Source organism: Lichenostomus cassidix, chromosome 11 (genome assembly GCF_008360975.1).
Source record: "Lichenostomus cassidix isolate B80296 chromosome 11, HeHo_3.0, whole genome shotgun sequence".
Lineage (NCBI taxonomy): Eukaryota > Metazoa > Chordata > Aves > Passeriformes > Meliphagidae > Lichenostomus > Lichenostomus cassidix.
The window spans coordinates 9,358,597-9,375,498 of record NC_139492.1 but is presented as its reverse complement, the minus strand read 5'-3'; the positions used below and the strand labels follow the sequence as shown (position 1 = coordinate 9,375,498).

Genomic DNA, 16,902 nt, shown 5'->3' with positions numbered 1-16,902 from the left:
GAACAAACAGACTGATAATGGCCTGTGGAAATTCTTGGAGTGTTCCATTCCTTGCCATTAATTTAGGAAGTCCTTCATTCACTGCTGTACTCAGGCCCTGCCCTACAAGCTGCTGATCATTTCCCCAAACTTCCACTGAACAGGAGTGTGGAGAGAACTCATTAATCTAAGCTGAGGCTTCTGTGACCCAGTCAAGTGAGGACATGGGTGAAAAGAAGTCTCTTTAGAAGAGTTGCAAGTCTGATTCCACTATTTTGTATGCAAATACAAACTTGTGTTTGCAGCATCTGATCCACATTAAAATACTTGGGTTAAGATAATGCTTCAAGTGAAGCAGATTTCTGTAAAGTAGATACTAAACTACTGAGATGATTCTATTTGTAATTTTGCTTTGTTGCATCTTTTAACTCCCCATTGCAGGGTGGAATTTATGTGCTCACACTTCTGGACACATTTGCAGCTGGGACTTCAATATTGTTTGCTGTTCTCATGGAGGCAATTGGAGTTTCCTGGTTTTATGGTAAGCACTTCCCTTTGCATGTGCAAAAGCTTTTCTGAAATTCCAAGTGTTCTTGACAGTCTTACACATTGTTTTAAGGGAAAACAGCATAGCCTTGTACACATAAAACTATGACAAGCCAGGTTTCATAGAGTGATTTTCACCTGATTTATGAGCAGTGAGAGGAATGCAGACATTCAGTGGGCCAAGCTTTGAAACCCTGCACAAAGCCAAAGCAAACAGCCTTGTGAAAGGGACTGTCATGCGATGAAAAAGTTACTACTTTTCCCAGTATTTTACAACTCTTAATATTGCTGATGACTTGCAGTAGCATGTTTAGACCTGATACTTTCAAAGCAAGTAGATTAGCCTAAATATCACCTGTTCTCCCTTTTCTTTATTCCCCCAGGGACCAATCTCAAGCACTCCTCATACAATACAAATAAAGGCAGTGTTTAGAGAGTTATAATAATTCCTACATTAGTCCCTTTTGTTTGAGAAAATATTCTACTTAACTGTAAAACACTAGTGGTTTATTTATCTTATTTCATAGTATGGCATGAAATGCCCAACATACTAGATACCAGAAATTCTATTAGTACCATTTGATACTAATTTATTCCACAAAAAGGGAGTAATGATTTACTTTATCCCAAATATGGCAAACTTTAGGAGTATTCAGTTGATCTCTGTCACTAGGCTGGAATCACTGTGTGCCAACCAGAGTGCAGTGGTGTGCTACCCTCACCTAAAAAAATACAACCTCTTCTTTTCCTTCCTAATCTCTTCTTTATTCTCATGCTATGCTTCCTGATTGATCACAACTCCTTTCACTATTACCAGGTTTCAATGTCATAGCAGTCTGCAAATCTTGTTCCCTTTAAGTCTGTATTGAATTAGTTGCCCCACTTCCCAATAAGATTGTTCTTCACCTGAAAGCCACCTTCATTTTTATTCAGACATGGTGTTTATAGCTAATATGTGATTCAGAGGCTTCTTAGACATTATGATTCTCATTGCTATTTAGCTCACTCAGTCACATTTATCCATCCATCCTGCCTTACCATGTTCTTCCAATCAAACAAACTTTATTTTGCAGTTAAAAACTGTTGAAGAGTGAATGAAGTGAAAGAATGACATTCATGCATAAAGCTGTTCAGTCTACTAAAGGAATAGTTTCTTGCCTTAATGCACTAATTCTGTCACCCAACATCAGCATGGTGCAAGCAGAACATGCTATTGTCTCTCAAAATACTGGAGGCACTTTGTTTCACAGACAACTGTCTTTAATCCCTGTAAAAGAGCTGAATATGGATGGGTGATCACAGCTTAGCTTGGAAGCAGAGGCTTTTTCAGTTACTAAGGGCAAGTTATCTTCTGCTACTATTAAAACAGGATTTACTGCACTTTACAATAGCTAAGCTTTGTGTGTGATTCACAAACCACAGGCCAAAGTTAGTCAAGTTTTATTTTACACCCGCTGTTCTTGATGATCTTTTCCTTTCTTCATTCTACCTCTCCATAAGCAGGAAAATAACTATTCATTTTTCTTAAGCACCTGACAGATGTTTCTACTGACACAGTATGACCTGTTGCTTTATAAAGAACTTATTACAGCCCCAGGTGCTATTTAAACTTATTAAATGTGGCATGATCTTGTCTGCCTCTTTTTTCTGATAGACCCCAGTTGCCTTAATGACCCAGCTGAATATTAAGCCAGCCTAAAGGCAAGCAGTGACATTTTGGCACAGACTAAAACCATGGAAATTTAGTTCAAATTATACCTATGACTGTTTACTGTGAAGTTTCTTCTTGCAAAGGCTAACTGTATATGTAAGAGAAGGGAGAGCTAGTTTGCTTTACCATGCATACTTTAGTTATGACTGCTAACTTGTTACCAATTTTCCTCATGTGCAACCCTCATATAATCTTTCTGATGAATAGTCTAAAAAAAGTCAGACACCTCTGCCACTGGCACGAAACTGGTCTTTGGTTTCACTTGCAGGAAAATCTCTGTTCAGTCAGATTTTACTGTGAACATCTCCCTGAATGAACAAAGCATGAGCAACTAGAACAACCTCAGTATGAGCTTAGAATTATATTCACCCATACCTGCAATCTTATTGCTTTCATTTATTTAAATAATTTTTTTAAAATCCCCTTAGACTGAAATTTCAGGCCAAAAGCAGAATTTATTTGGGAAAAAACCCAAAACAGCCAAAACCCAAAGAAACCCCAAACAACAAACAAACCAACCACCCCAACCAAAGATCAGCAGCTTGATTTTGCAGAAGGGAAAGAACTTAACCAAGCACTGACTGCTGTTACTCATCTTTGCTCACAGAGGTGTTTATGTGGATGTGTGCCTGGCCTGAGAGAGGATGAATGCTCACATTTCCACAGAATGGAAATACAAATGGGGCAAACCAGCTTAGAGAGCTTATTGCACTGCCATGCTGGGGAAATGTTTTCTACAGTCCTGATTGCTTTCTCACTAGCAGAATGACTTACAAAGCTCCAGCAGGCAGCACATTCAGGACTTAGCAGTGACATGTAGACTTCCATTCTGTCTGAACTCTCATCTCTGCATCAGATGAAAGATAGTTGTCCCAATGTGAGGAGGCTAACTTGTATTTACAGCTAAATCTATTTTTATTTTCTTCCTAATCTGTTCTTTTCTGCATATTGATTTACTTCCCTTGACAAGACATTATGTACAAATTTTCTGTGCCATTTAATAGAACATTACATGATGCAATGGTGACATTCTCAGGCAGTTGCAGTGTTTATTGGTTCAGAAATTACAGTGAAAATCTTTTTGGGTATTTAACTAGGATTTGATAAAAAATTTGAAGCATCTCTCAAACCAACCCCTACAGGTACCATCATCTGTAGCTATAGCTGTGTTCTGCTTAAAGGTTGATCTTGGAACAGTTATTTGAAGGCATCTAGTACTGAAAAAGCACATTGTTGAAAAGTGGAGTCTGAGAGCATGGCCTACTCATTCCCCATTTTCAGCAGAAATTGAATACCAAGCATTGTCTGAGCTCCAAGTGCATCTGTCTGGAAACATATGAATAAAACTTTGATATACGTAGTCCTTGTCTTTGACCTTCTACACAATGATAAATTTCAGTCAGTGTTCATAGCAGTTAAAATTCAGTCACTTTAAAGTTCACAGAAAGCACTGCAAATAGAATCAGATTAAGTTTAAAGAGCATTTGCAGATCCTTTTTGGCTATTTCTCATCACGTGGACATAATATTGGGTCTGGAAATTTTTTTGAGACATTTACACTCAAGTGTTCAGACCCTGAAAATATTTTGCATCCACATTGCATATAATGGACTATATATTAGCTGTCTCAATTATTTACATTAAATAAATTAAATAAATTGTACTGAACTGATCCATATGAAGAGAAATAATCCTTATGGAAATCTATACATCCTCTCTAATAAACAGTCATGGTAAAAAGTTGCATTTCTTCTGTTTACCTAATGGCTTCAGTATTAAAAGTAAACTTCCTGAACACATCAAGTGTGATAAAATGTAAACAGATAATCTGACATAACAGAATGCACAGAGCCAATGTCTCTAAGGTGTAAAGTCACCAATTGTTTTCTTTTTACAGAAAACAGAGAAGAATACTTTCCCCACCCCACCCCCAATTTTATATCAGTGGTAATCATCCCAAAGTGATGCGGTTTTGTACATATTTACACTAAACAGGAGAATAATTGGCTGAGTTTCCTGGAAAAGTGATAAATATCAAATTATATTTGTAATAGCTATGAAGCACATTCTGTGGTATTCAGTGAAGTTGAAAGGTAAATATGCCTTTAAGCGGAACAAAGAAATTTCCTTTAATAAGTTAAGAATCATATTAATCTAATTCATTATCAGCAAGCATCTTGTGTGAGTAAGGTGCAGTGTACTCATAAGAGCATGGAGCTACAATACTGGGTTACAAGAATCCATAATGATTTTAAAAATTGCATCCCATTTACAACTTAAATTCTAGATATTTGTGAAATGCCTCTTTTCAGTGGTGGTGCTCCTGTCTGCAACAGGTTTTAAGTGCTCACAGGCATTCAAGTCTTGGATACAGTGATGTCAAAGACATGTCTAGACATTGAAAGGAGATTCATGTTGTTATTTCTTATGTCTTCTGATTTAGAAGTCATTCATGTCTGCTTTCTGAAAAAGATGTTTTGGGTATGCCAGGTTCTCATCAGTTTAGACTGAAGTCAGTCTCATGTTCACATCTGTTCACATCCATTCTAGGTGTCGACAGATTCAGTGAAGATATCCAACAAATGATGGGCTTCAAACCAGGCCTCTACTGGAGATTGTGCTGGAAATTTGTTAGTCCTGCCTTTTTATTGGTAAGTGTTGAGAATTATTTCATCTTGGAAAGAATACTAGTGGGTTGCTTTCCAGAATATACAGTAGATACCAAGAGCAAGATACCTATTGCTGTGCCAGATATTGTCAGGATTAACAGAAAACACTCCAATTTAATTCTTTTTTCTCCTTGGAATTATATGCTGGTTAGATTTTGTATAATACATTTCAGTTGTGAAAGAAAAGTTAATGGTAGTTATGGTCTTCTTCTGTTCCTTCATTTTAGGATGATTTTAAGAAGGTATCTTTTCTTAGGGAACACTGAACACTTAGGCAGTGTCCTCCCTGTCCCTGCAGCACCTCTGCATATTAAACACAAACCATTCCCTTGTGAAAATAAACTAGCCAGGGGTAAGAGATTGTGTTAGCAAGAATGTGTTTTTCATTCAAGGATGCCAAGGTCCCAGAATTGTGGAATGACACCTTAGAAAAATGAATATACAACTACACCAGTAATTAGCTGTGTGAAACACTGAAGACTTGTATAAAATATATACAAGTCTTGGAAGCTGCCTGTTGGAAAAAACAACTGTTCCATTGCATTAGGGAAAAAAATCCCAAAGTGTGAATTTGGTTGTATTGTGTAAAGGTTAGATTCAGCACTAATCTACAGTTTTATATTGCAATCTCTTCCTATGCATATGTGTAAACCAAAAGGTCAGGAGGATAATAATGTTGAAATCTGACCTTGCTATGATTTTAAGAAAAAATTAATTGCATTAAAGCTGTGTATTCTTAAAGTAGTACTGGTATTGAAAATACACATCGGGTAGGCTTTTAGGACAGGTTCATTTTTTCTTTAAATATAAAAGCTTATGACCCCAGTTCATCCACAAGCATCTACCAAGCCTGTATTAATTATCCATTAAACACAATTCTATAAAGGAAACAAGTTCGTTGTATGTAACTATATCAAGAAGGCTGACTCAAGCAGAATGGAAAAATGCTGGAGCAAGCATCCTTAGGTTTTGCACACAAACAGGCCGCTGAAAATTTAAATTTTGTAATGAGAGTTGTAGCAATCTAGCTAAAGGTGAAGAGCCTATCAGTCTAACCTTCAGGTAGCTTAAGATGGACAGAAGTAGGTAGTACTCCACTCTTTCTTTCTTGCATCTAGCACAGGAAGAAAAAAACAACTTTGTTTTCCAGGCTGTAAGGCTGCTCTGCCTTTACCCAGTAAATGTATCATGCTGGAGTTTGCTTTATGCCTCCCACTGAAAAATGGGTACAAAGTTTCTAAATTAAATCTAATGTCCCTGGAAAACAAAGAAGGTAAAAACAATGAATTCTGCAGAGTTTTTTCTTGACTACAGGATCCCTTTTTTACACCTGAAATGCTTGTTTAAATGAGGCAGTAGCAGACAGTCACCTGATCGGTCCATCAAAATTTCAAGTAATCTGTGTTTAGAGTAGCTAAAATGACCTGTTAATACTAGTAAACACATCAAGAACTTTAACAGCTTAAGCAGTAAGAGGCACAAAGTAAACAGGCTGAAGATAAAGAGGAAAGCTGGTTTGAAATATACCTTAGCATAACAGAACACTTGGAATCAGTTTTCCAGTAAGGTTCTTCATCTTAAAATTGTGGTTCATTTTATACTTTCTTCTCTAGTTTGTCGTGATAGTCAGCATAATAAATTTCAAGCCTCTGACCTATGATGACTACACCTTCCCTCTGTGGGCAAACCGCATTGGCTGGGGAATAGCATTGTCCTCAATGATCCTTGTGCCTGCCTATATCATCTATAAATTTATGAATGTGCGTGGGACCTTTAAAGAAGTAAGTGGAACACTAATCAAATGTCATGAAATGTTGCTGTGAAATGAAATGGCTGGATCTAAGTTGGCAGTTTATTTCTCGAACTCTCGAAACTTATTACTTATGAGTGACCTTTTGAATCTATCTGTCAGGTGGATCAGTGGTTTGAGGTAGGATTACTGCATTCTGTTTGAGTTTCTACATGGAAATTAGCTTTCCAGAAAGCACCATAATAATTGTGAAAAAATCTTTTTGATGCATGTAATTAATCCAATTGATGAGATTAGATTTTTGTTATTAACAAAGAATGTACAAATTATACCTTCATATTCAGTTCTGAGGTGTGGTCTTCACATAGTTCTGTACTTTTCTTTATTTGTCAATTCAAAATGGCACAGGATTAAGGTTCATTAACCATATCATTTTTGCCATCCTATTAATTTTACTTTCACTGCCTATATACCCTTACTATTATCTATAACCTTAAATCCCCTAATGGTGGCCAGAAGCGTGCTCACCATTGTACAGCACCATTTTTTTCCCCATCACATGTCATAATTTTATAACCTAATCTAGACCCACTGATTTACACCTGGTTCTGCTGCTCTCCTTTCCTACACCTACATTCACACAATGGTGTAGCAGGATATTGATGCTCCTAGGCAAATCACTGAACCAACACCACACACAGAATTAAGCAGAAAATAGGATCTCAGCCTTTACATAGATAGATCACATCCTGCTCACATTGACCTGACAGACTCAAAGGAACAAAGCTCTTGTTTCTGAAACATTACAGTCATCTCATGTAATTTTCACCTCAGAAAGACACCCCAAAGTGGGAGCTCCTCTTCAGCTGCGCTGTTTTCATCAGCTCTAGCATCTCAATGTTGTGCACTATTTCTAGATCTCATTCCCAGCAGTTCTATAAGCCTTTTTTTCATTCTGTCCTTGGGGGGTTAAAAATCCATTTTCTAGAAGCATTTAAAACTCAAAGAATAATTTGCTCAAGTTTACTGATAGGGGTATGCAGAAGCCTTTGGCCAAAACCACATTCTCTCATTCATTTCATAGTGTTAGCCAGTTCTGATTTGTCTGTTACTGCTCCTGTAAACAGCAACTCTCCAGTCTCCCCACAAGCATTATGGCAAAAAGCTAATGTATTACATCCAAGTAACTAGCACAAGATATGATGCCCCAAATTATGACTCTTAAAAGTATGGGGAGTGGCATGATCTTAGTCTAATGGGAACTCTTAAAGTTGGCTGAAAGCTCCTAATAAACCAAAATCTACATGTGATCTCAAAGGGCAAAGCATGGGGTAGACAAGGGAGATGAGATGGGAAATACCAATGCCTCCTTCCTCTCCCACTCTGGGACTGGCCAACCCTCTCACAGCACTAACAGAAAAGCATGAACTTAAGGGATGAAAGGTCTGTGATCCCAACTTGTTCCTGATGTTCTGTTCTATATGCACTTGCTAAATATTTGGATTTAGTATTTGCATAAACTTTCTACTGTTGTTTCTTATATTAAAAGCTAACACCCAAGGGCTTATAATAGGCTTCTTCTCTCAGTGACTGAGTAAAGGCACATGATGCAGTGATATTAAAGATTTAAGTTACCATTTTAAATAAAGTTCATGCTACTTCTCCACTATAGATTGGGGATTACATACATAATCCCACTTCATATGCCTGACTTTTTCCTCTTCTTCCTTTCTGATTTAGAGACTAGCTTACTGCATCACACCTGAAAATGAGCACCAACTCGTGGCCCAAGGAAATGTCAGGCAGTTTAAGGTTTGTACAGCTTTCACATACTTCTCTCCTGATACCAACCCTTTCCAGTCTTTAGCAACAATTACAAGTTTGCACCAATCTCCTTATAGTGAATGCCTTTTCAGGTCTGTAGTTCTTTATTTTTGCCAGCATGACAAGACACAGAAGGCTCAGTACCATATGCATCAACTTTTTGGAAGGCTTTTGGGACCTTCCTTTTTTGACTAAGGAGAGCCCTCAATTTTACAGATCACCTGAATCCAGTATTTTAGGTTGTATTTGAATACAGTGAGATCTCACCAAGAAACAGAGGTGTTTCTAAACTATCATGAGCATTTGAAGGTGGCATGGCATCTCACTCAGTTACTGCACAGCAATCTGAAGTCATGTTTCCAAAACTGCAATTATGTCCCACAATACAGGGTAAACAGCAAAACAAATATCCAGTGTCAGAACTTACCTAAAATGTCATGAAATGATGTACCAGGTCACACGGAATTGGCTTTCCCCACAGGTCTAGAGTTGATTGAAAACACTGCTGGAGACTTCATAAGCCATGAAAAATACACTATAGGTTTCCAAATACTGCTTTCCTTTTAGCAAATAAAATGAGCTTATTGAAATAAACTCCTTTCTGTAGAAGATAAAAAGGATGCAAATGTGAAGCTTGTTACATTTATCAGCATTCATGCTGGACCCCTTTCTGTCTGCAAAGTTGAAAGAAACTAGAATTATGCACACCTCCACAAAATGTGACCCAGATTCTGTAGTAGTGGTTTGTATGTTGATATTGAAAAAATAAATCTGGCTTTTGTTTATTCTGAAAGATATTGTTTAAAGTAAATTTTGGCTTTTAAAGGAAATAATCTGTGTAGATTTATGTGATGCAGAATGAAAGCACAAATAGGTTTCCTGTTTCATGACCACAATTTATTTGATGTGGCCAAGAATATGTAATAGCACAGCACCCCTTCCTGCCTTCTCTTTCTCCTGTTTCTGTCCTCAGTTGTCAGATGATTTACTGTTCCTGCTGTAACTCAGTGTTTCCAGGGGCAAATGTTTCTGTGTCAAAGGGCTGTAAGCAGCCATTCCTACACAGGACTGGTCTTCTGAACCCAGATCTATAATGACCAAAAATTTTTAAAAAATGAGAAAAGATTTTCCTCAGAAGTAAACTCCTAAAGTTAACTCAAACCATGCCAAACATGAGAGCATTTTAATTTGTTGCCATCTTCAATGAACAGCTAGGAATGGCTTTGTTAGTGTGAAAGGTTAGTGTTTTGTTCACAGTGTTTAAGTTTGTAAACAAAACACTGCCTACTGTAACCAGTACATCTGGCAGCTCTGAATTTTAAAACTGAATTGAGAGCTGACTAAGTAGCGTTTATATTCAGTGCGTTTCTCACTGCAAAGTGGAATGCACAGAAATTTATAAAGTGGATAATCTATCCATTCTTTTGAAACCTCTTTGTAACTCTAGATTTGTCAAACAATGTATCTATCAGCACTGTCATTTGAATCAATGATGTCATTTAACAACTACTTCTGTTTCCTTACAGCTCCAGCACTGGCTAACAATATGACAACCGAGAGGTCAAGGAAAAAGCCCACGTTCAGCTAAACTGAGAATACAGAAAAGTCAAGTTCAAAGCTCCCTCACTTAATGCTTGGACCAGGCTGGCTCAGAGCTTATCTACTGACTCTTTGAGGGAAGACATGTGCTCTCTGTCGTCAATGCCTCCCTTCTATTACTTGGCTTAAAATGATCTTTAAAGACTCCATTTAATTTTTCTTGCATCCTTTGGTGCCATGAGATCCCTACATGACCAAAACTTGTGAGTTTTGCTATTGGCAGAAGTGGAGGAGGGGGGAGCAGAGGAAAAAAGCAATCAGCATAAGTTAAGTGCTTTTTTATTGTGAAGAAGTGAATTAAACTTTTCTGACAGTAATAATTACTTCAGATATTCATGCCACAACCTATTTTAAACCAACAATACCTGAGTATTCTTAGATCTAAGGAAAGAGTACACCTCAGTTATGACAAAAGAGGAATTTTAACTGTGTACTCATGTTGTTAGCTTTCTTGCCATATTGTCCTTTGGGATGTGAATGTGCATCCTTCTGAAGTGAAGATTTGGTGCTTCATTTTCAGTGGTTTGTTTTTAGTTTCTTCTCTTGGTGAAGAGCATTGTCTTTGCTGTACGTCCATGCTGTTTTCTGACCAGTTTCATTGCACAAGCTGAGGAGCAGCAGGAAGAGAATTCCTGTTACAGTTACTAGTGCAGAACACAGATTAATATCACAGTGTACTTAATAAGAGAGATATTCCCTTATATCAACAATGTAAATGGCTTTATCATAGGATCCACACTCTGCAGACTTTTCCAGCTAAGTATGAAAGTTACATCCAATTAGACAGACTCTCATCTTTTTGTTGTATTTTGTTCCAAAAAAAGAATGTAAAATACGTAGGAAGAGATGATTTTTAGAATTATATAATTACCAAGTGGCACAAAAATACAAACTGGCTTTATTCTCCTGCTGTGAACATGCTATTATTATAATTTAACCAGGATTCACCTACCAAAACGTAGTAAGATTTTGCTGAGTAATTTAAAAGGATATTTTAGGGGCACTCAGATCTCTAAGCCTATTCCAGCTCTATTCTCTAGTAGTATTATGCAAAGTAGAAGATACAGAACAAACTCTGCATTTGGGTGCTGTTCTTATTCTGTGGTCACTTGTCACTGTAGTACCTTTCAAGTGATCACTACAGTCAGTAGCTTTGAGTTAGTTCTTGTAGTTATTTTTCACTAGGTCTATAGTAATTTTCAGAGGCAGTAGCTTCTCAGATGGATCCAACCCAGGGTTTACCTCTGGACATTACCTCTGATTTTTTTTGGTCTCTATACGTTCATTTCGTCTTTTAAATGTATGTAGTGCTTCCTCTTTTTAAAAAATACCTTTTAAATGGATGGGCCTTTTTTATTTATAAAACAATTTTTGTTGAGTTGTTTTCTTTTTTAAAATATCCAAATTTAAATGTGCCAAGTGCTTTTGGGCTTTTTCTATTTAACATTGATTTCTGTTCAAAATAATGAAAGGGAAATTTCTCTCCTTATTCATTCTTTTCCTCCAACATATTCAATACTTCAGAAAGAATCAAGTGTTGTCCTTCTCTTGAAGAGTCTCTGTGACAAACAGTAGTTTTATTTAAACAGGGTTTTAAACCCAAAGAATACTTTCTTCTAATTATAAAGAAAGTCTTGTTTTCTGGCCCAGCTGATGGCCAACAGCTGCTTAAACCCTGTTATTAAATATATTTCAATAATAAAGGAATCCCAAATGTTGCATTTCTAAGGCTGTAATTACACAAGAGGCTAAACAGTGAAAATATGTTGAAGGCTTCAAAAAAGTCATCCCACCAACTTCCCAACTAATCTCATTTTTATTGTCTGCTGAACTACATAAGAATCTTTTCATTGTTTTAAAGCCTACTTTTCAACAATACAGCTGCTTCAGTCACTGGCTTGGCATGGCTCAAAAGCTTCTTAGCATAGATGTAATTACCAAGTTTTGAAACCCCAAGTGGCTGTTTAACGTGGAGCTTTAATAAGTTGTCACGTTACAGATTGTTTGGTTGGCTCATGATTGGAAATGCTAAAAACCTACAGCAATGTTCACTCCTGACACACCCCATCACCACCAACCCTGCAGCAACAAGCCACACAGGAAAAGTTACATTTCCTCACCACTCTGCTCAGAAATAGGAGCAAAGCTACCCATGGGAGTGAAGTCAGCTTTACCCAGCATGTTTGGGTTTGATTGTATTTTTAATACCAACTCCCAAGGCAATTACCAACTGCATTTTTTTTCTGTTACTGTATTACTTCTTAGGTTTAGTGTAGTATTTATAGCTCAGGACTACATTGCACTATTGCCACCTTGTTCTGAGGTTTTATAGGTAAAGAGCTTGCAATCTATACAGAAGACAGAAGTCATATCAAAGAAAGTAGGAATCTTACTACCAGAATAAGCCTGAATGACAAAGACAATACACAGAGCATGACTGCATAGGTAGACTCTAAATTCAAGATGTTCCCCAAAGAAAGTCTCCCCCCCAAATAATATGACTTCTGTCCTAGAGACAAATGTCTTCACTTCTCCACAGAATAAGATGATGAACTACCTCATGCCTCTTGGATGATGAATGATGGCATTAGAAACAAACTAGCATCTATTGAAATGACAAATACTTTTGTGCAGACCAGGTGATGTTCATTTCCTCCACTCAGTCATATGGTACAGACAATCCAATAAGAAGCCATAGCATGGGCACCCACCTCCTCTTAGGCATCTGCTTTGGGCTCCCAAATACATTTTCAATATGGAAAATATCAAATACCACAAAGATATTCATCTCCCTTCAGTTATAACATTTGTAGTTTAAAAAAAAAAAGACCAAAACATCCAGTCAGGTCCTTATCATCCATGTCACTTAACTGCAAGTTTTCCCCTAACTCTGTCTTGACTTTTCAGCCCAGCAGCTCACCCTTTCCCTCACCCTTTCCCTCAGCTGTACCTATTTCAGGAACAGACCCTCTCTGGGAATGCTGCTGTCCCAGATATCCCCGTGGGATGGCAAGCATATGCTGACTGAGTAGGCAGCCCACTTTTAAAAGAAGAAAATTATTTTGGTACAAGCTGACTTTACACACAGAATCATCCGCTTGCTAATTATGTTGGCTGTTTGGGTAACAAGCCCGTGGGAAGAATTCAGTGAAGCAATTAAAGAGCTCATTTGACAGGTCTAGAAAATATTTCCTCGAAAGCCTTTTCTTAATCTTATAAAGGAAGCAGCTGTCATATATCTGTATCTCTCTTCTAACCTTTCTTTTGACCAGGGAAAAAGACCTGCCTGTGATCCATGTTTCATCAATCCCCAGAAAGTTAGTTAGAGAAGAGAGCCTCCTTTATCTCTTTGTACTCCTCCCTGCCATCGTTCAGCCAGATAATTCTTCACATCCATGGAACTATTCTAAAGCTATATTACTAAAACTCCACAGATTTAGAATTCTGGAAGAAACAGTGGGCCTTTCAAGGCAATAGTCCAAAAAGCACTAGTGTTATTATTGGGCCCCTGTTTGACCTGTATCTTTTTTGTCAGTCGTTCTTGTGTTCCATCATGTCCTGAGACACACCCTGGCAACACTTGAAAGACATCTTACCATAGTGAGGGATTCTGCAGGATGTCCAGGATCAAACACAATATTTTAAATATAGAGTGTAGGAGAATGACTTGGCTGTTACTACTGTGCATGTTCTCTAACTGCACGTGCAGTGTATGTTGTACGTACTTTTCCCAGAGGAAATTTCCTGTACTTGGTCATTTCTTCTCAGCAAAATACCATTTAAGTGTTATTATTTAAAAGGGTCAAGGCAAAACATTTTGTATATATATTCACTTCTTATGCTATTGTTTTGACATGAATTAAGTTTATTTTGTACTGTTAGGTGGTAGGAGGCCACATCAAAAGTTCTTTTGCTGTTAATGTCAGTTTTGCAGTTCTTCCCATTCATACAGATTTAATTAGCAGATACTTGCTTTTATGGGAGTAGATAGCTTTCACTCATGTCCTGGACTGCTTCACTAAGTTTCATGAGGAACTGGCAAGTGTTTAAGAATTTCTTTCCTAAGAACCAAATCAAAACTGCAGTTTCAAAAGAAGTGAGACTTAAAAATGCTTTATTTGCAGTGCCATCTTAAAACATTTTAAAATGAGCCTGAAGGAGTCAGACATTAGAAAGCTATCACAGTTCAACAAATGACAATATATACCCCAACCTGCAAAAATTATGTGTGAACTCCAAGCCTCTTGGAGCAGTGAAATAGGATTTTCTCATTTTAACACACTTTATTTTCTCAGTACTAGGAATATTTATTGTCCACAGATCGCCTCGGGTAAGAACTCAGTTTTCTTAATGTAAAGGCTAACATGATGTTTGAACAACTTGGGAGGCTTTTTCAGCCACCTTCCTCTGACTCCTGCCCATGCTCCTGCTGGTAACTGTGGGCTTACCTAGCTAATCAGTGGGAAATTATTCATTTGTACAGTGGTACTGGTCAAACTTAGACTGAATCCAGGTGCATCTAAATTATTAAGAGACTACTATAGAGAGCTACCTGGGCAATAAAAACATTTCAATCGGTAAAAGAGCGTAACAGGGTAATACAGTTGTTTTTAAGTACAGCATTTGATTGGTTTTCCTTCACAGAATGTGCTTAGACAGATTGCAATCCCTGTATGACTGACGAGAAGAAGCAGGCAGAGAAACTGAAGACCACCAGGAGAACATAAATGACACAGATGATTGTGTTCAGTGAAATTGAGCTCTTAGAAGGCCATGGAGAGGTCTAGGTGTGAGTGGTTCAGGAGAGCAGGGGAGAAATGGAGAAGTTTAAGCCTCAGTCCAGCAGTGCAACCCTCGTGTACATTAACCATGACTGCATTCATTTCCATGAGAACAGGAGGCTTTCCTGCACTCACAGCAGGATTGAGTCTCCTGTGTGCTTTGCTTTCCTCCTTTCTTAAGGTGTTTCTTTAGCTGCTGCACTAAACATGAGTTGCCTAATTTCATTATAAAGAAGCAGAATAAATTCAGTGAATTAAGAGAATTACTAAGCCTTAAGCTGGCTTTCTTTTGAAGGTGTCATGTTGTTTCTTGGTCACTGCCAAGAGGCATCAAACTTGCAGGTGACCTGCATTTGTAATTCACCTTGCACTCTCTGTGAACCTTTCTGCAAGACGTAGCTCTCGTTTGCTATGGGCAATATCAGTTACAAAGGGAGAACCTCCAAACAGTACATTTTGAAAATAAATCCTAATAGGTCTGATGAAGATTTGCCTTACAAATAAAAGCTTTACAGTGAGCATTTACTTGGTTTACACCAGTGTTTTACTTAATTTTTAATGCCTTTTTATAGCAGTGACTAGAATTTACCTTAGATAAGGGTACCTCTGTATAGGAAATATTTTAATATTTTTACCAGTTTTTTTAATTTTCATAGAATATATGTATATTGTAAGGCGAGAAATTCAACTTTGATGTAACAAGGTTATCACACAAGACCTATCTCTCCATTATAAGGTTTTGTAGTAAGCCAGTCTAGTTCAATAATATGTTGGCCTTTGATTATAAATGTAAAAACGTGATAAAGGAGAATAGAACATTACCTACAGCTAATGCACATTGTAGCACAATATTCTCCATTGCTGCCTTAATCTCATAAAATGTAGTCATGTGTTTTTCATTTATATTCTTTTAAAAACCAAAAAAATCCAGAGTATCCTTTGGCTGCAATTTTGTGTTTTGAGATGACTCAACATTAAACCAAATGTGTTAGTGTCCAATAGATCTACTTCCAAAGCAAGAGAACACATTGCAGTTTTCAGGAATAAGTCTTCATAGGAGCTCAAAACTTGCCACTAGTAAAAATACTCTCCAAAGTGCCCCAGTGACCAGAAGTGTCCAAATACAGCCACCACGTTTCCATGCCTGATTCCATTAATTGTGCAATCTGCAGGTCAATTTTGCCTTTTTTTTTATTGTTTATTTTTTTAAGTCTTTGGTTATCTGGGGGAAATGGCATTTCAAATTTTTTTCAATAGTTTTTTCTTTTTTTCAAAGGGAGACACCTACATTCCCATGTGTGTAATTAGAAACAACTACATTTCTTATAAATATGGATATGGATGTGTGTGATGTGTGCTGGTTAACTATACTTAAAATGCTGATAAAGATGGTGAATGTAAAGTATTTGTCCTCATACCTCTGTCTTTCTGTGATCAGTGTAAATAAGAACTGTTTTAAGCTGTGCATTAATGTAACAGATTATCCCAATATTGTGTATAAAATTATTTAAATAAAATCTGACAAATATGCACATTAAAAGACCATAAAGAAAAGGCTTATGTACTGAGAATTTACTTCTGACAGTCAATTAAAAGCTGAAATGAAAATTTTGGTTTTTGTCAATACTATCCAAAGCTTCACAGGGGCAGCTGGTCCTTTGGTTGGCAGAGAGCTAAAAACAAAATCTTAAAAGCAGGACACCTATATAGCTCTCAGCCTTCAGCAGGTTGTTCACATCCTTTCAGTGTCCACTGGATGCAGTGAGCAGATTAATTTCTGCATTTGAACTCATTCCAGCAAAGTAATTACAGTAATGCAGTGAAGTTTTCACAACAACACATTGAAAGGAAACAATCAAGACCTTCTAGGAACATGAATCAAAATGCATAGCACAGATGCCCTAATTCCCCAAGGCTACACTGTTCTCCTTTCTACAAGAAATTCCTTTTGCTTTATTAATTTTGCCATAAATAGTAATAGGCATAAGCACATTATTCTTAATTTACAGATCAGCCAGGAAATAGTGACTCTTACCCAACATA

At 37.3% G+C, this 16,902-nt stretch overlaps 1 protein-coding gene across 1 annotated transcript in view; it reads left to right on the top strand.

Annotated features, from left to right (window-relative positions):
* The window catches only part of SLC6A2 (solute carrier family 6 member 2), a 61,109-nt gene extending 44,642 nt beyond the window's left edge, over positions 1 to 16,467 (top strand). The window contains exons 10-14 of the mRNA XM_085071837.1: positions 421 to 520; positions 4,787 to 4,887; positions 6,519 to 6,686; positions 8,396 to 8,467; positions 10,006 to 16,467. Of these exons, the coding sequence (XP_084927963.1) occupies positions 421 to 520; positions 4,787 to 4,887; positions 6,519 to 6,686; positions 8,396 to 8,467; positions 10,006 to 10,029 (465 nt within the window). The 3' untranslated portion in view covers positions 10,030 to 16,467. The remainder of the gene's footprint in view (positions 1 to 420; positions 521 to 4,786; positions 4,888 to 6,518; positions 6,687 to 8,395; positions 8,468 to 10,005) is intronic.
* The last annotated feature ends 435 nt before the right edge of the window (positions 16,468 to 16,902 follow it).